The following is a 19,962-nucleotide window of genomic DNA, read 5'->3' on the forward strand; positions in this document are numbered from 1 at the left end:
ATTTTAACTCCCCACGGACATCGGAGGAGTAATAGTGACTATTTATAAAAGTCATTATAAATGTAAGCAACTGTCTCTGTCATCCTCTTTTACCAGCTTTGAAATGAGTTTATTTGAACTGGCTCACCCTCACACAGTGTGTGTTGTGGTTTACAGACCTCCTAAATACAATAAGGACTTCATAAGTGACTTTTCTGATTTCCTGGCTGAAATTATGCCCGAGTATGACCGTGTCCTTATTGTTGGGGATTTTAATGTTCATGTGTGTTGTCCTGATAAGCCAATGGTGAAGGACTTTCTTCACCTCATTGACTCTTTTAATCTAGTACAGTCTGTTTCTGGTCCCACACAAGAACGTGGACACACACTCGATCTTGTTTTATCATATGGTTTGCCTGTTTTTAATTTGGAGATCTGTGACGCAGTGTTTTCGGACCATATGCCTGTACTGTTTGATGTTGCTGTTGTCGGTAACACAGTTAAACCTCGCGCTGTTGCTGCCCGGTGCTGTCCCGTCATTAACCCTTCCACTGCTGGTCAGTTCTCGGCCGTTTTTAATCAGAGCTGTGTCGTTCCTGAATCAATGTGTAACGACACGGACGAGCTTAGTTCATGGTTTCACTCCTCCTGCCAAATTGTTTTAGAGACTGTGGCTCCATTAAAAATCAGGCAGCCTAAAACTAAATGTGAACCCTGGCTAAATGACACTACTCGTGCTGTCAGACGCCAGTGCCGTGGAGCTGAGCGCAAGTGGAAGAGAGACAAACTGCAAGTGTCTTTTCAAATGTTAAGAGAGTGCTGGCGTAACTATCAGATAACTGTGAAAGCTGCTAAAACTAAACATTTCTCTGATATTATTCTGTCAAACTGTCATAAGCCTCGTGTTCTGTTTAAGACTATCGACTCCGTTCTTAAATGCTCCGCAGACCGTCGGTATTGAGGCTTCGCCTGCTGTTTGTGAAGACTTTCTTCACTTTTTTATTGACAAGGTTGCTGGCACTAGGGCTCGAATTTCACCTTCTGCATATGACCCTTCAGTCTCTGTCCCCTGCTCAGCTGTCTTTGATAGGTTTAAGTCTGTGACTCTGTCAGATTTACAGGACACTGTTGGTCATTTAAAGCCCTCAGGCTCTCCTAATGATGCTGTCCCCTCTCAATTATTTAAAGAGGTTTTTCCTACTGTGGGTCCATCCATGCTTACAGTTATTAACAGCAGTTTGTCCTCAGATGTAGTCCCTAAAAACTTTAAACATGCAGTAGTGCAACCTTTAATAAAAAAAATAGGTTTAGATTCTGCAGTTTTGGCTAATTAGAGGCCTATTTCCAAACTGCCCTTCCTTTCAAAACTCCTCAAAAAGACAGTCTACAATCAATTAATGTCCTTTCTGGAGGAGCACAATATTCTTGAGGTTTTCCAATCTGGTTTTAAATCACTGCACAGCACAGAATCGGCTCTTTTAAGAGTTTTTAACAATATTCTTTTAACTTGTGATTCTGGTGAATGTGCTGTTCTTGTACTTTTAGACCTAACTGCAGCATTTGACACTGTAGACCATGACATTTTAATTTCACATTTGGAGCAGTGGGTGGGCATCAGTGGCATAGCACTGGAGTGGTTCAGGTCGTAATTGGCAGATCGAACTTTTTGTGTGAGACTTGGTGACTCTGTATCCTCCTCTGCTCCTCTGTTATGTGGTGTCCTGCAGGGCTCAGTCTTAGGCCCTCTTCTCTTTTCTTTGTACCTGCTCCCGCTTGGTTCTGTATTTAGGAAGCATGGTATTTCATTTCATTGTTATGACACTCAGATCTATATGCCTCTTACAAAGAATCAAGCATTCTCTGTAAGACCCTTACTTGAATGTCTTGATGACATAAAGGCCTGGATGGCTCTAAATTTTTTAAATTTTAACAAAAAGAAGACAGAAGTAATTGTTTTTGGTGGCAGCTCCGAGACACTCTGTCTAGATCTAGGTTCCTTGGCTCAATACCTAAAATCCAATATTACTAATGTAGGTACAACAGCGCCACAGTCCCGCATAAGAACTACAGATCCCATCAACCAACTTCCGCGTTGACCTACGTCACGCCTGGGCGGGATCACCTACGTCACTTCCTCCATGATCCTATAAGTGACCCGGAAATCCGCCATACTTCCTCTTTGGCTCTGCAACCACACGGGAACAGACATAAAGAGGCACTCTCTCATCGGACCATCCGAAACCACGACTTCCTTCTTGCAAGAAGAAAGATTCAGGGCATTTTTTCTGTTTATCATTGGCCACGGTAAAACTACTGAAATCGTGCTATTTCACTCATTGAGTTACAACCGGTTTTTATGTGTTTATTATTAAGGTAACGTTATGACTGCAGCCCAGAGCAGTTCATTTAAAGTTAGAAGCGACTGGATTCCTTCTAACTAAAAGCGCTGTGCACATTGTTTGATCAGAGACTTATTTTCTTCATGAATGACAACGCGTCGGACCAAGAAATTCTCTGCGCTTCACGGAGGCCTCCACAAACTGTGACACTCCATCTCTCCAGAACCTCTCCTCATAATCTTGCGTCGAGGCAAGATACGCAAGATTGGCATTTTGGGCAAAAAGACTAGTCTTAGGAATTAGCTTTATTAAGTAGTGTGAATTTAAACTCAGGAACGGTTTAATTGTGTACACTGTAGACACTCTGTGTTGAATTGATTATTGTTCTATTTGTGTTGATCTCTCAATTGTTAATAGATAGGTTGCATGCTCTCTCTCTATTCCTTTCTAACACTTTAATTTCATTATTACACATATTTTGACCTCATCAAGATTTCAGTGGATTTAGTAGTGTTATAAGCTAGTGGAGTTAGCTACCATGGCTAATTCTTTTGTCTCGTTAGCAACCAAGGCTAACCCTCTGTTTAGGCCACAAACACACCTTTTGTTCTTAACCCCATGAGGCAGAATTCTTTGGCCTTAGCTAGCAACACAAGGCTAATCTTTGTCTCCACACGTGGCCACACACACACACACACAAACACATCTTAGCTAGCAACCAAAGCTAACTCTTTTGTTCTACTTCGAAGCACGTGGTCACCTCCCCCACACACAAACACACCTTAGATAACATTCCTTTGTCTTAGCTAGCAACACAAGGCTAATCTTTTGTCTCCACACGTGGCCACACAAACACACACGCTCATCAGGTATATGACCACATCATATTTGAATGTATTTCAATTGCTGATATTTAATTTTTTTATCACACACAGACACACACACGCACGCACACACACACACGCTCATCAAGTATATGACCATATCATATTTGAATGTATTCAACTGCTATAATTCATCTTTATCTTTGTTATAATACATTCAATTATTCTGTTAAACTGTGTCTGTGGTTGTACCGATATTTTCGAAGTCATCCAATCTCAAAGAATTCCAAGGTGCATATGAGTTATGTAATACGGTAAGTGATTATAATTTGGAATATACCATAATTTAGCTGTTTGATAATTTATTATTAAGCACCAAAATTAAATGTATTATTTAATGAGACTGATTCAATGAGACTGATTTAATGAGATTATTAATGAGACTGATTTAATGAGATTATTAATGAGACTGATTTAATGAGACTGATTTAATGAGATTATTATGAGACTGATTTAATGAGATTATTATGAGACTGATTTAATGAGACTGATTTAATCAAACTGATTTAATGAGATTAATAATGAGACTGATTTAATGAGACCGATTTAATGAGATTATTAATGAGACTGATTTAATGAGACTGATTTAATGATTTAATGAGTGATCACTTAAGACTAATTGCACCTACACTAACTTGGGAGTTAAGGTGGACTCTGACCTTAGACTTGACAATCAGGTCAAGACAGTTGTGAAGTCAAGTTATCATCATCTGAGGCAGCTAGCCAAAATAAAGCCAATTCTTTCCAAGCAGCACTTTGAGACAGTAATCCATGCCTTTGTCACCACACGGCTGGATTACTGCAATGCACTTTACGTGGGGGGTTAGTGGGTCCTCCATTAACCATCTCCAGATGGTACAAAATGCTGCTGCACGTCTTTTAATTGGCACACGCAAATATGACCACATTTCCCCCATTTTAGCCTCACTCCACTGGTTGCCCATACATTTTAGGATTCATTTTAAAATTCTTTTATTCGCTTTTAAATCTCTCAATGGTCTCGCCCCTCCCTACCTCTCTGAATTGCTGCACTTATATTCACCCACCTGCTCTCTCAGGTCAGCTGATCAGCTGCTCCTGAAGGTGCCAAAAACTAAGCGCAAGCTCAGAGGGGACCGTGCTTTTGCTGTGGCAGCCCCTAAAATGTGGAATGATCTGCCTCTGCACATTAGACAGGCGTCTTCCTTGTCTGTTTTTAAATCCCTTCTTAAGACCCATCTCTTTTCCATGGCCTTTGACACCCTGTAAGATGTTGATTTTATTTTATTTATCTTATTTTTTGTTATTTTATTTTGTTTTGTTTTATTATATACCTGTTTTTATGGATGTTTTATGTCTTTTAATTTATCTTGTATTTATCATTGTATCATGTACAGCACTTTGGTACCTTCTGGTTGTTTTTAAAGTGCTTTATAAATAAAGCTGGATTGGATGGGAAAGATGTTCTTTTTCCATCATCAGTAATAGTTTACCGTGTGAGTAACGACCTAAAGCACACTGGATGGTCTTGCCCGACAATACTCGAGTGAACTTTGGTCTTTTTTGACCAATCATACCTGCTTTAATCAAAAGGTGCAGGTTATTTATTCATCCCTAGAATAACATAGACTATAGCTGGGGCAGCCATGGCCTAAAAGTTAGAGAAGCAGCCTTGGGCCCAAGGGGTCGCCGGTTTGATGCCCTGAACCGGCAAGAAAAATATGGGGGGAGTGAATCAACAGCACTTTCCCCTCCCTCTGTATTTATGGCTGAATTGCCTTTGACCAACTGCTCCTCAGGTGCTGTAGCACAGCTGCCCACTGCTCTGGGTATGTGTGTGTGCTCACTGTTCACTTGTGTGCACATGCATGGGTTCACTGTTTCAGATGGGTTGAAGAGGAGACAGGAGGACTTTTGCTGTGCTTCAGTGTACATGTGACAAAATAAAGGCTTTTTTTTTGGGGGGGGGGGGGGGGGGGGAATCACAAGAGTTTCTGACTTCATGTGAGCTATTGTCAGACTATACATGTTGGTCCTCATGCGTGATGGGATGCCAGTGCTTGATCTGGACAAACATTGACTGTCAAGGTTCCTCCACTTACAAACACACTGCCTGCCCCCCCAAAAAAAGGCCAGTGAAAGTAATATTTCATTGGATCACCTTTAGCTTTGATTATAGCACACAATCGGTACATTCAGGTAGTCAGCTAATTTCATTTTATTGGCACATAATGTTGCTGAGCTTAGACGTGATCAAATGAAGCAACCCAGATCATAACACTGCCTCCAGAGGCTTGTATATTGGCCACTATGCAAGATGGGTGCATTGTTTCATGCACTTCCATTCTTACCCTGACGCACCCATCTATACTCATCAAACCACATGATCTTTCTCAATTGCTCCATCTTTATGCTCCCTCACAAACTGAAACCTTTTCTTCCAATTTGCTTCACTAACAAGTGCTTCTCTTATAGCCACTCAGCCCTGAGGAAACGCTCTTACTTTCACTATTAAACATGGCCATAAGTTCTGCTGCTGATTTTTTACAGTTCAAACGCACCAAGACTTTAAGTGGTCTCCAATCATGGTAATTCAAAATTTTTTCAGACCATCATTTCATTCCACAAAGTTGATGGTCCACCACGGATACAGGACACTTCGTCCAACAACCATTTCGTCCAACAGTTAAGACATTTCGTCCAAAGCCTTTTTCATACGCACTATCAATTATTTTATATTTCATTTATTTGTTAAAAAAAAAAGGAGGAATTCTCAACGGAATTTGACTGAAGCAAAATACATTTTCGTAGGATGTAATTTAACCACCTGCCACTCGCGAGTTGTGAAATCTAACGGCGAGTAAAGATCACCTCAGACTCGCCTTTCTCGGCGTGTGTTCAAAACGATGGGTTCCTACCTAGTATTCATGTAAAATTCAAGAAATATTCGACAAAAACTCCTTCCTCACGCAGGACTCTCAGGCACGCTCTGGACCTGACAACATTGGCTGTGAAATGATGGGCTATCCTGCTGCTGTACTGCTTCTTTGCTAGTCTGATGCCACGGGACAAGTTGGCTCTTGCTGATCTCAGACCAGCCTCATCACCTGCTCTGAAAGCAGCGTTCTGGGCTTTCAGTAACCAAACATTGTGTTGTGTAAACTTGGTCCAGTGTGTTGTTTCCCCGTCTTGCAAAGTCAATGTGTTGATGTAACTGAGGAAACACTGTTTTGAGATTAGCATGGTTGAAATCCCCAGCTACGATGAGAAGTCCCTCTGGATGGGCTGTCTGTTGGTCGCTGATGGCGCAGGTACAGCGCAGCTGGGAGGAATGTAAACTGCAACAAGCAGGATGGCAGAAAACTCCCTCGGTAGATAGAAGGGCCGGCACTTGATCATAAACTCCACAAGGGGTGAACAGTGTCTGCAAACTACCACAGTGTCCTGACACCAAGCATCCCTGATGTAAACACAGACCCCGCCGTCGTGGATCTTACCTCCTTCAATGAAGGCTCTGTCTGCTCGATAGCATGTTAGCCGGTCGACCTGGATGGCAGAGTCCGGTACGCTGTTGTTGAGCCATGTTTCCGTGAACACAAAAACACAGCACTCTCTCACAGCCTGCTGGGTCACTCTCAAAAGGTGAATATAGTCCAGTTTGTTATCCAAGGAGCGTACATTGGTGAGTACGATGGACGGTATAGCCGGCTTGTGTGGATTAGCCATTAGCCTGGCCCGGATACCCCAGCGCTTTCCCTGCTTCTGCCTCCTCTCGCACCGCCTATGGCGCTTCCTCTGCGGGTGTGCAGCAGCAGTGGGGGTCGATGTCAAAGTGGGCCGCCGGAGTAGGCCGAGGTCATGTAGCTCCTTAGCGTGTGCCGGGTTTAACTTACGAAAAAAAAAGTGTTGCCAATGTCAAAAAGAGTCCCACGGCTGTATGTGCGTCTCGGAACGGACAAACGCGATGAAAACATACCATCACTCAAGCACACCGCCGAAGACAAACATGTAAATACCACATTATCAGGACAGAGAGGGGCCGCTGCGTCTGCACGCATCGCCATCTTGAAAAACTGAAACAGCTATATTGCCCTACTATACTGTCAGACTGCTGTTCCTGTTTACATTGTTCATCCTGTTTATATTGTCATTCGTCACATTCAAATTTATACTGTTAATTCTGTTTACACTGCCACATTTGCACTTTCTGGATTGCCACTGTCTTTTCTTAGATGTGTGTGTAAATAACCCCCCTTTTTTTTTTAAGTTTATATCTTGTACCTACATTTTATATTTCATGTTTATTACTGTTTGCACCGCAGATAAGAGGGAAACGCAATTTCAATTTTCTGTATGTCCTGCACATACGGTATTATTGACAATAAAGTTGACTCGGACTGCGTGCACGCCTTATTAAGACTGGCTATACAATTAATTAAACAGCTTCACTGGACTCAAAGCTCAGAGAGCAGCCTGTAATGGTAAGGGTTGCTTGTTTGCTTTACAAAAATGTTTTCCGCTTCGGTCAAATTCTATTGAGAATTCTTCTTTAGGATCGGTTTAAAAATATACAGCAAATTTTCGCATATTGTCATCTAACTATCACTAGGCATATGTTTCCATTTATTACAGGGAGACGCAGTCATAAACCTGCTTAATGCACTCCTTTAAATTAATAAAATACTTATTGAAACATTTTACTGATTAATTCTGTGTTGGCCTTATTAAGACTGGCTATATGATGAATTAAACAGCTTCACAGGACTCAAAGCTCAGAGAGCAGCCTGTAATGGTCAGGGTCTACTTGTTTACGCCCCCTTACACCGCTCTTTTGTGTCGACGTGCTCGTACTATGGCACTTTTTTGCTTTACAAAAAATTGTTTATTTCCATTTATTACGGGGAGATGCAGTCATAAACCTGTTTAATGCACTCCCTTAAATTAATTATCGTTTGTTTATATCTCGATCTTGTTGCACATATTGTAACCACATATAAAATAATTGAAAGTGTGTATGAAAAAGGCTTTGGACAAAATGGTCACTGGACAAAGTCTCCTGCTCCCTTCACCACTATCCTTCCAGGTTTTAATGTGTTGGACAGTTATTAACCCATCCACCCATCCATTATCTCTAGCCGCTTATTCTGTACAGGGTCGCAGGCAAGCTAGAGCCTATCCCAGCTGACTGTGGGCGAGAGGCGGGGTACATCTTGGAAAAGTCGCCCGGTCATCACAGGGCTGACACATAGAGACAAACAACCATTCACACTCACGGTCAATTTAGAGCCACCAATTAGCCTAACCTGCATGTCTTTGGACTGTGGGGGAAACCGGAGCACCCGGAGGAACCCACGCAGACACGGGGAGAACATGCAAACTCCACACAGAAAGGCCCTCGTCAGCCACGGGGCTCGAACCTGGACCTTCTTGCTGTGAGGTGACAGTGCTAACCACTACACCACCACGCCGCCAATGTCAGTGTGGCAGCGGGGGCGTGGTCAAGTGCCGATCTGTGACAGGAGGGCGGAGTCAGGGAAGGTAAGTGGCAGAATCACTACACCTGAGAGCAATTAACCTGTGTTTGTGTGTCTTCCCAGTGACCGCGCCCTACTTAAGGAGGGAGAGCGAGAGCAGAGGGGCGCTTCCCGGAACCAGACGCCGAGTGTGTGTGTGTGTGTGTGTCTGTAAAAGTCATTAAAAATTGTTAGACTAAAAAGTGTGACAATAAAACGGTTTATCAACCTGAGCTCTGCCCTGTCGTCTTCTGTGCTCCGCCCATACATAAGAACTGCCACAGTGGTGCCAAAGCCCGGGATCTGGAGCGCAGAACACTGAACCGCCCCATGGAGTCTTCCCCGTTCGCCGACCTGGTCCACGCCCTCGCCACAGCCCAGCAAAGCCAGCACCAGGCACTCGTCACGCTCCGTAAGGAGCAGGAGCAGCGCTTTGAGGCCCTGGTGTTGGCCCAGCAAGAGGACCGACAGGCGTTCCGGCACCTCCTCACGTTGGCGGGGACAATCGACGCTTCCACCGTGGGCCCGTCCCCCCGCACCCTGACAAAGATGGGCTCGCAGGACGATCCCGAGGCTTTCATCACGCTCTTTGAGCAAGTCGCGGAGACCTCGGGGTGGCCGATGGATCAGCGCGTGGCGCGCCTCCTCCCCCTGCTAACGGGGTAGGCGCAGCTGGCCGCGCTACAGCTCCCTGCCGACCGCCGGCTGGCCTATGCGGACCTTCGCCGGGCCATCCTCCAGCGTGTGGGGCGCACCGCCGTACAGCAGCGCCAGCACTTCCGCACTCTGTGCTTGGAGGATGTCGGCCGCCCGTTCGCGTTTGGCCAGCAACTCCGGGACGCCTGCTGGCGGTGGCTGAGGGCCAACAACCGCGACGCTGAGGAGATCGTCGATCAGGTGGTGCTGGAGCAGGTCATCGCACGCTTGCCCACAGGAACCGCGGAGTGGGTCCAGTGCCACCGCCCGGCGTCGCTGGATCAGGCCATCGAGCTGGCGGAGGACCATTTGGTGGCTGTTCCAGCGGCAGGACAGCAGACAGCCTCTTCTCTTTCTCTCCCCCTCCTTCTGTGTCCCGTCCTCGCCCCATTCCCCCACCGCGGAGGTGGGGGCCGGCACCACCCCAGCCGGCCCGCCACACCCGCGGTGCCCTCCCGTTTCGCCCTTCTGTGTCTGTCTCTCCCCCCCCCCTCAGGTGAGTGAGCCCCAGAACACCGGTGCAGAGAGGAAGCCCGGGCCGGTTTGCTGGCGCTGCGGGGAACCGGGCCACCTCCAACAGCAGTGCACGGCAATGGAGGTGGGCGCGGTGGTTCGGATCCCCGACGCGCCAGAAGCTGCCCTCGATCGGGCCGGAGCGTATCGCATACCGGTGAGTATTCAAGGGGATACATATCAGGCGTTGGTGGATTCCGGTTGTAATCAGACCTCAATTCACCAAAGCCTGGTGCAAAACGAGGCATTGGGGGGAGCACAGGGGGTGAGGGTGTTGTGTGTGCACGGGGACATTCACAGCTACCCTTTGGTGTCGGTCCACATTTTTTTCCGAGGGGAAAAATTTATAGTGAAGGCGGCGGTTAATCCTCGCCTTACCCACTCTTTAATTTTGGGGACTGATTGGCCAGGATTTCGGGATTTAATGACACGCTTAGTAAAGAGTGGGTCCTGCCATTTAACAAGGGGAGGTCCCGGTGTCGCTTTGGCGGGAGCAGCTGTCACAGAGCCGTCTACGTCATCTCCGCGTCAGAGTGAGGAGCCACCGGCCCCTCCTCTCTCTATTGGGGAATCCCTCGCGGATTTCCTATTAGAACAATCGCGAGATGAGACACTGCGACATGCGTTTGACCAAGTGAGAGTAATCGATGGTCAAATGCTCCAGCCGAACGCCACCCCATCCTTCCCCTACTTCGCGATTATGAAGGATAGATTATACCGAGTGACGCAGGACACTCAAACTAAAGAGCGAGTCACGCAACTTTTAATTCCAAAGAGCCGCCGGGAATTGGTATTCCAGGCAGCTCACTTTAATCCCATGGCTGAACACTTAGGGCAGGATAAGACACTAGCCCGAATAATGGCCCGATTCTATTGGCCGGGGATTCGCGGCGATGTTCGTAGGTGGTGTACGGCGTGCCGCAAATGCCAGTTAGTAAATCCAGCGGCCATTCCAAAAGCGCCTTTGCGCCCTCTACCATTAATTGAGACCCCGTTCGAAAGGATTGGGATGGATCTCGTCGGGCCATTAGATCGGTCAGCACGAGGGTACCGCTTTATATTAGTTCTGGTGGACTATGCAACGCGATACCCGGAAGCAGTGCCTCTGTGCAATATCTCAGCACGCAGTATTGCAGAGGCGCTCTTCCGCGTTATCTCCCGAGTTAGAATCCCGAAAGAGATTCTGACTGATCAAGGCACCACATTTATGTCATGGACACTGCGCGAACTGTATGGGTTATTGGGGATTAAGCCGATCCGCACCAGCGTGCATCACCCACAAACGGACGGTTCAGTGGAACGGTTCAATCGCACCCTCAAAAATATCATTAAAAAATTCGTAAGTGAGGACGCACGTAATTGGGATAAGTGGCTCGAGCCCTTGTTGTTTTCAGTGCGAGAGGTCCCCCAAGCCTCCACGGGGTTCTCCCCGTTTGAATTATTATATGGGCGTAAGCCACGCGGCATTCTAGACGTGCTGCGGGAAAATTGGGAGGAGGGACCTTCACAAAGTAAGAACGAAATTCAATATGTTATGGACCTGCGTGCAAAACTCCACACGCTCACCCACCTAACCCAGGAGAATTTGCGGCAGGCCCAAGAACGGCAAGCCCGCCTGTACAACAAGGGTACGCGCCTTAGGGAGTTCACACTGGGAGATAAGGTACTCGTACTGTTGCCCACGTCGAGCTCCAAATTGATCGCCAAGTGGCAAGGACCCTTTGACGTCACACGGCGAGTCGGGGACGTCGAATATGAGGTGAGGCGAACGGACAGGGGTGGGGCACTACAGATTTGCCACCTCAATCTGCTTAAACTCCGGAATGAGGAGGTCCCCGTGGCGCTGGTGTCGGTGGTTCCGGAGAAGGCGGAGCTGGGGCCGGAGGTTCAAAAAGGGCCATTGGCATTACGTACCTCTCCGGTCCCCTGTGGAGACCACCTCTCCCCGACCCAACTCACGGAGGTCGCCCAGTTGCAGACCGAGTTTTCGGATGTGTTCTCGCCCCTGCCCGGTCGCACTAACCTCATAGAGCACCACATAGAGACGCCCCCGGGGGTGGTAGTGCGTAGCCGCCCTTACAGGCTACCCGAACACAAAAAAAAAAGGTGGTTCGGGAAGAACTTGAGACCATGCTTGAAATGGGCATTGTCGAGGAGTCCCACAGTGACTGGAGCAGTCCGGTGGTCTTGGTACCCAAGGCCGACAGGTCGGTCCGGTTCTGTGTGGACTATAGAAAAGTCAATGCGGTGTCTAAATTCGACGCGTACCCAATGCCTCGTATTGATGAGTTGCTCGATCGACTCGGCACGGCTCGCTTTAATTCGACAGTGGATTTGACGAAGGGATATTGGGAGATCCCCTTGACTCCACTATCCCGAGAAAAAACGGCCTTTTCCATACCGTTTGGTTTACACCAATTCGTCACACTTCCGTTTGGGCTGTTTGGGGCGCCCGCTATGTTTCAGCGGCTGATGGACAGGGTCCTCCGCCCCCACGCCACCTATGCGGCCGCCTATCTCGATGACATCATCGTATATAGTAATGACTGGCCGAGGCACCTTGAACACCTAAAGGCCGTCCTTAGGTCGCTGAGGCAAGCGGGTCTCACAGCCAACCCAAAGAAGTGTGCGATTGGGCGGGTGGAAGTATGGTATCTGGGCTTCCACTTGGGCAACAGGCAGATGCGTCCCCAAATTAACAAGACTGCAGCAATTGCGGCCTGCCCGAGGCCCAAGACCAAAAAGGGGGTGAGACAGTTCCTGGGGCTGGCTGGCTATTACCGTAGGTTTATACCTAATTATTCGGACGTCACCAGCCCGCTGACTGATCTCACTAAAAAGGGGGAACCAGATCCGGTCCAGTGGACGGAGCAATGCCAGCGGGCTTTTTCTGAGGTAAAGGCTGCACTGTGTGGGGGGCCACTTTTACACTCCCCTGACTTTTCTCTCCCCTTTATGTTGCAGACCGATGCATCGGACAGAGGGCTGGGGGCGGTTTTGTCCCAGGAGGTGGAGGGGGAGGACCGCCCTGTCCTGTACATCGGCAGAAAGCTGTCGGTGCGTGAGGGGCGCTACAGCACCATAGAGAAAGAGTGTCTGGCCATCAAGTGGGTGGTCCTCGCCCTCCGGTACTACCTGCTGGGGCGCCCTTTCACCCTCTGTTCGGACCACGCGCCCCTCCAGTGGCTCCACCGCATGAAGGATGCCAACGCGCGGATCACCCGTTGGTATCTGGCACTCCAACCCTTTAATTTCAAGGTGGTCCACAGGCCGGGGGCACAGATGGTTGTGGCGGACTTCCTCTCCTGTCGGGGGGGGGGGGGGAGTCGGCCTGAGTCGGGCGGTGGGGGTATGTGGCAGCGGGGGCGTGGTCAAACGCCGGTCTGTGACAGGAGGGCGGAGTCAGGGAAGGTAAGTGGCAGAATCACTACACCTGAGAGCAATTAACCTGTGTTTGTGTGTCTTCCCAGTGACCGCGCCCTACTTCAGGAGGGAGAGCGAGAGCAGAGGGGCGCTTCCCGGAACCAGACGCCGAGTGTGTGTGTGTGTCTGTAAAAGTCATTCAACATTGTTAGACTGAAAAGTGTGACAATAAAATGGTTTATCAACCTGAGCTCTGTCCTGCCGTCTTCTGTGCTCCGCCCATACATAAGAACTGCCACAGTCAGCAATCTCATTATTTTCTTTGCTTGATGCAGGCCAACAAACTGGCCCTTCTGAAAAACATTTACTTTGGACGATGGGATATGTCTTCCGACATGATCGTTTAAGAAATGAGAAGCTACTCACTGCATCAGTTACAGTTTAAAGAACTGCTGCCAGCTGAAACGTTTGACTCACTGCAGTAATTATTGAAACAAAGCCTCTTAAGTATTTGCTTATTTTAATGGTAATGATGACTTTCTTTTGGCCAGGCAGTGAATAATTCAATCGAAGTGAAATGAATTGCAGTACGTATGGTCTACTTTACCATTCATGGAACACTTTTTGTTCCAGAGCTTGTGAAATGCAGGACTTAGTTCTTTGGCATACTCCTCATCATACCACACCAAGAGCTCCTGTTCTGGGTTAATGGGTCGACAGCAACGATACAGAATTCCCCCTTGATACTGAAACGCCACAAGATTCTGTTCTTCATCATTACGAGCACAATTCACATACCTAAAACAATAAGGCAAAGTGGCAGAAAAGGTAAAAAAAAATCAGATCAGAGTTACAGACCAAGAAAAAACATGGGGGAGATATCAGTGACAGGAAGAAAAAGTTCTCATCTCATCTCATTATCTTTAGCCGCTTCATCCTGTTCTACAGGGTCGCAGGCAAGCTGGAGCCTATCCCAGCTGACTACGGGCGAAAGGCGGGGTACACCCTGGACAAGTCGCCAGGTCATCACATGGCTGACACATAGCTCATGTTTACATTAGACCATATCAGCGGATCATCAGATTAACGTTTTTAAAACGATTAGTGTGCACACAGCAACACCAATACACGATTTGCGTGCACATAGCAACGCCAATACACGGATACGCTCGGCTCCGCAGGCATCCTGCGCTCCAAATCACTCCGCCCTGAACAGCGAGTGCCCTCTGGAGGGTGCGCACTCCGGCCCTGCGCAGCTCACAGAGTGCGCGAGTGAAGTGCACAAGCTGTGATTCGGGACTGAGCCGCTGTGTGTGTGATCCCAGTGCATATCACTTACTACTTGCAAGTGGAAGGATGGCAAGCCTAAAGACAATCATAACTACACAATGGGCAGTATTTGCATCAGTATTTGCAGTATTTTCATACTTTTATACTCTTTAATGAAAGGTGATACAAGGCGGAAGTCCGCGCCGTTTTTCAGCAGTCGCGTCACATGACCAACGCCAGCGAATCAGGAAGGTGGATGTCACAGTGACGTTGTCCAATGAGACGCCAGCTAGAGCTCAGCACAGCGTATCCGCGTATTCTGAATGTTTACACAGCACCGGAGCTGACACGATCTGGACTGAATACATGGACGCTGGCGGATTCCTGTTTCCCGGCGTTTCCAGGCGGTTTAATGTAAACGGACAGTGCATCCGCGAAGAAAACGAGACAGATACGGTCTAATGTAAACGTAGCCATAGACACAGACAACCATTCACACTCACACCTACGGTCAATTTAGAGTCACCAGTTAACCTAACCTGCATGTCTTTGGACTGTGGGGGAAACCGGAGCACCCGGAAGAAACCCATGCGGACACGGGGAGAACATGCAAACTCCACACAGAAAGGCCCTCGCCGGCCATGGGGCTCGAACCCGGACCTTCTTGCTGTGAGGCGACAGCGCTAACCACTACACCACCGTGCCGCCCCGGAAGAAAAAGTTCTTCCAACAAATTAGGAACTGTAAAACCAATGACTAAGCAAAGACCCAACAACTGGTGTATTCCTCACCTCATCCAATTTGCATGCATTTCTCTTGTGGCATCTATGTACTCTTCACACTGCCTGCTCCTGCATATCTGTAGAAAAATTACACATTTATATTTTCTTCATTAACTTAATCTATGCCTTCAAATTAAATGATGTACACAGGAACGAGAATAATGGCTCATGCCAATATTAAATAAAAAAGTTCTTGACTGTATGTTTAGTTTCACAGAACATGCTGACAAGCTCTGAGGTGAATTTAGTAACCTTAAAAAAATGCAGGCAAGACTTTACATCAGAATTTAGGTGAAGGAAGTTTTTACTCGAAGGTTTTATATCTTTGACATGGCAAAGCTGTGCTGTTCAATCAGACTCTCTGATAAATATCCGTCCCTTGTGTTTTGGCCTCTAAACAGACAAACGTTAATGTCAGTTCTGTCATGAAATAGGTTTTGTACAAGTAGAAAATATTTTTCATAAGTACTATCCATTTACTCTAAGTATTTGTGAGCTTTAGTTCAGTATACCTCTGGTCCTGGATACGTGACTGATCCAGATTCAAACATTTGTGTTTTGGGCCTCATTTCTCAAGCTGGACACAAAAGACTTGGTATTCATGAAAATTCATTTAATTTTCAAAATATTTGTATCCTATGAGAGCTTGTGTGTGAATTTGTATGTACTGTAAAGCACTTTTTTTTTTTTTGTCCTGCCAGCATTCTGCAATGGCTGAGCTTCATCACTAGAACACTTAAGCCAAGAGGGCACTCTTTCATCTCATCTCATTATCTGTAGCTGCTTTATCCTGTTCTACAGGGTTGCAGGCAAGCTGGAGCCTATCCCAGATGACTATGGGCGAAAGGCGGGGTACACCCTGGACAAGTCGCCAGGTCATCACAGGGCTGACACATAGACACAGACAACAATTCACACTCACATTCACACCTACGGTCAATTTAGAGTCACCAGTTAACCTAACCTGCATGTCTTTGGACTGTGGGGGAAACCGGAGCACCCGGAGGAAACCCATGCGGACACGGGGAGAACATGCAAACTCCACACAGAAAGGCCCTTGTCGGCCACGGGGCTCGAACCCGGACCTTCTTGCTGTGAGGCGACAGCGCTAACCACTACACCACCGTGCCGCCCACTCTTTCATTAATTTATTAATTTTGTAATGGTGAGCTCTCTGTAAGCTTTGCCTTTTACAGAGTTTTGTAGAGCAAAAGCTAAGCTTATTCATTTACATGAAATCTTTTAGATTATGAGTTGTGAGAGCCCACACATTTGGTTTCCTGCAGTTAATTGATGCAAATTATTTAAGAGTGAACTGTACAAGTAGAACCAAGTTATCAGCAGTTTGACAGACCTTAAAGTGTGTTTGAAGTGTCTCCACATATCACTGCCAAGCAGAAATTGATATTCTTGGGAGTTACATTCATCCAGTGGTGACATTTTGTTTCTTAAAAATAAAAAGATAAAAATCTTTATAACACATTTAGCACAAACTCACCACCCAGGAGTATCTGCTATTCATGGCTTTCTCTATGTCCACCAGCTCTCCCTGGTAGGGTCCAAAGTGTGCACCTACTGAAACAGTCTCCCCCTTATTAAACACTCCCAGGCCTGCGTCAAGAATACCGGACTTCCGAATCTCTAGTTCAGGAGGAAGTGTTTGCCTGGCTCGGTCAGGAACTCCCATGAGAACAGGAGTATCAGGGATGAAGAGGGGTGGTCCGTGAAGCTCACACTTGTGAAAGAAGAAGGATTTGCAAACTTCACAATCTGGGAGTAGCAAAAACACAATGGGAAGAAATGATGCCCAAACGTCTATGCAGTATTTGTATATATGAGAACATTTACAATAGAATTGTATAAATATTAGCCCAAGAAGCTTGCCAGAAATGTTAATGGGGCAGCTGGTTGCGACTAGATGTGTACACCAGGAAGGAGATCTTTCAGGATACAAACATAAGTTACATGAATATGCATCCCTAGTAACTGCCTGGTCATGGTTGATTTAAATCAGCCTACTTGCTTGTTGATCGTTTGAGAAATAGAACCATCTAGCCAACCAATGTGTTAGGAAATCACAGGCAGGTACAAACAAAAATAACTGTCAAGTCAAGTTTATTTGTATAGTAAATATATTACGTTCATTATGTCTTCTTCTTAAATCAAATAATTAGTTTTCTTTTGTTTCAGACATGTAAAAGCTTTTTACCTTTACCTGACATGTTTTGACGGTGTAACTTCCGTCTTCATCAGAGGGTCACCCGGATGTTGGTGTGTGACGTGCCTTTATAGTCAGCTGATGTTACGGAGGTGTGACCTCACTGTCAATATTGACAGGTCGGTCACACCTCCCGCTATCAGTGTTGCCCCCTCAGGACGGCGCTCCAGGTGTGGGAGAGCATGTAACTCTCAAGAAACTCACAGTTATCAGTAGAAGACATCAGTCAACTGCTCAATTTCATTGCCACATCCACATACTTCCAGTTCCGCGGAACAATATACAGGCAGAAGGAGGGGTTTGCGATGGGGGACCCACTCTCCGCCATAATGTGCGGCTTCTTCATGGAACACCTTGAAAGAGAGGCTATTACATCTGCCCCAGAAGAATGCAGGCCCACATTATGGAGGAGGTATGTAGATCACATCCTGGAGAAAGTGAAAGTCGGACACACCCAACAATTGACAGATTACCTCAACTCTATAGACGGCACCGGCAACATAAAATTCACGCACGAAGAGGAAACAGAAAAATCAATAGCGTTTTTGGACATAAAAATTCACCATACAGATGACGGAGACATCAAAATAACAGTCTACAGAAAACCGACACACACTGATCAATATCTGCTCTGGACGTCCGAACACCCCATCGCACACAAACTGTCAGTTGTCAGAACTCTCTACAAACGTGCAGCAATCATAACCGATCCCACAGAACGCGCAACAGAAGAACAACACATACGGCAAGCTCCTATCACATGTCAATATCCACCATGGGCCATACATAAAGGCGCACAACAAGTGAAAACAAAAGAAAAGACACAGAAAAAAGGAAGAAAACAGACAACCCAAAAACAGGAAAGTAAAGCAGTAGTGACTCTACCGTATGTCAGAGGAGTTACAGAACAAATCTAAAGAGCCATGAAAAAACACAACATACAAACACCCGTGAAACCACACACCAAACTACGACAGCTACTAGTTCACCCTAAGGACAAAATTGACCAACACAATAAATGTAATGTCATATATGAAATACCATGCCAGTCATGCAATAAAACCTACATTGGGGAGACAGGAAGGAGTTTTAGTACACGAAAAAAGGAACAGAAAAAGGAATGTGAAAAAGAAACAGAACAGAGACAAACAAGAGCAATAAAAGAAAAAGCCATGCAAGAGAACCTGAAATCAGCAATAACGGACCACTGCAGAAGGGAAAATCATATAATGGATTGGGACAATGCTCAGATCACACAGCAAGAGAACAACAGATACCACCGTTGGATCAAGGAGTCAATAGAAATCAGAAAGCGTAGCCCAAGAACAATAAACAGGGATGAGGGGGCATACATGCTCTCCCACACCTGGAGCGCCGTCCTGAGGGGGCAACACTGACAGCAGGAGGTGTGACCGACCTGTCAATATTGACAGGGAGGTCACACTTCCGTAACATCAGCTGATTATAAAGGCACGTCACACACCAACATCCGGGTGACCCTCTGATGAAGATGGAAGTTACACCGTCGAAACATGTCAGGTAAAGGTAAAAAGCTTTTACATGTCTGAAACAAAAGAAAACTAATTATTTTATTTGTATAGTGCTTTTAACAATAGACATTGTCACAAAGCAGCTTTATAGAAAATTAAGGCTTTAAACATGAGCTAATTTTATCCCTAATTTATCCCCAATGAGCAAGCCTGTGGCGACGGTGGCAAGGAAAATCTCCCTCAGACGACATGAGGAAGAAACCTCGAGAGGAACCAGACTCAAAAGGGAACCCATCCTCATTTGGGTGATAACACATAGCGTGATTATAAATAACTCACTTCTATAACTGTATCCTATATAGTCACAAAGTTTCACTGTGAAACCAGGAAATTCATTATAGTTTTAGCATGAAGTCTGTTTTGTTGAAGTTGTAAACTGTTCATTGATGGAAACTTGAATGCAAAACTGTTCATGACAACTGCAGTCCTAAAGTCAGCAAATCAACTGTAGTCCTCAAACATAAATGTATTACTGTAAGTGTCCAGAGCGTCTTCCAAGTGTGACTTTCAACTGTCCATACACGGCCGTCCTCCACAGGTGTTATGAGATAAGACACCAGCCAGACGTAGGGCATCAGGATGGATCAGGCAAGTCCGAGGAACAGAAGAGGTCAGCACCACTGGTGTCTCAGGATTGACAAGTAACTCAGAGGGACAGACAGAGGGAAGAGACAGGGGTGGGGGAAACACAGCTTGTTAGGTAAGCCCAATATCACCTAATGTATAAGAACAGGATACATTTTGCACTGAGTGCAAGCAGGGACTCCAGCAAGACTAACTATGACAGCATAACTAAAAGGGGAGAGCCAGAAGGTAACACAGACATGACGGTGCCCTGGGACATAAAGCAGTAGCCACTACACCACCAACAAACCTG

General features: G+C 46.4%; 1 protein-coding gene and 1 pseudogene across 1 annotated transcript in view; both read right to left on the bottom strand.

Annotated features, from left to right (window-relative positions):
- The window catches only part of LOC132890979 (zinc finger protein 850-like), a 127,935-nt pseudogene that overhangs the window by 21,857 nt on the left and 86,116 nt on the right, over positions 1-19,962 (bottom strand).
- LOC132890975 (histone-lysine N-methyltransferase PRDM9-like) overlaps positions 1-19,962 on the bottom strand; it is a 32,250-nt gene that overhangs the window by 3,030 nt on the left and 9,258 nt on the right. Inside the window, exons 4-6 of the mRNA XM_060928395.1 lie at positions 16,816-17,087; positions 15,327-15,394; positions 13,874-14,064 (exon numbers count right to left, since the gene is read on the bottom strand). Coding sequence (XP_060784378.1) covers positions 13,874-14,064; positions 15,327-15,394; positions 16,816-17,087 — 531 coding nt within the window. The remainder of the gene's footprint in view (positions 1-13,873; positions 14,065-15,326; positions 15,395-16,815; positions 17,088-19,962) is intronic.

Source organism: Neoarius graeffei, chromosome 8 (assembly GCF_027579695.1).
Source record: "Neoarius graeffei isolate fNeoGra1 chromosome 8, fNeoGra1.pri, whole genome shotgun sequence".
NCBI classification, from domain to species: domain Eukaryota; kingdom Metazoa; phylum Chordata; class Actinopteri; order Siluriformes; family Ariidae; genus Neoarius; species Neoarius graeffei.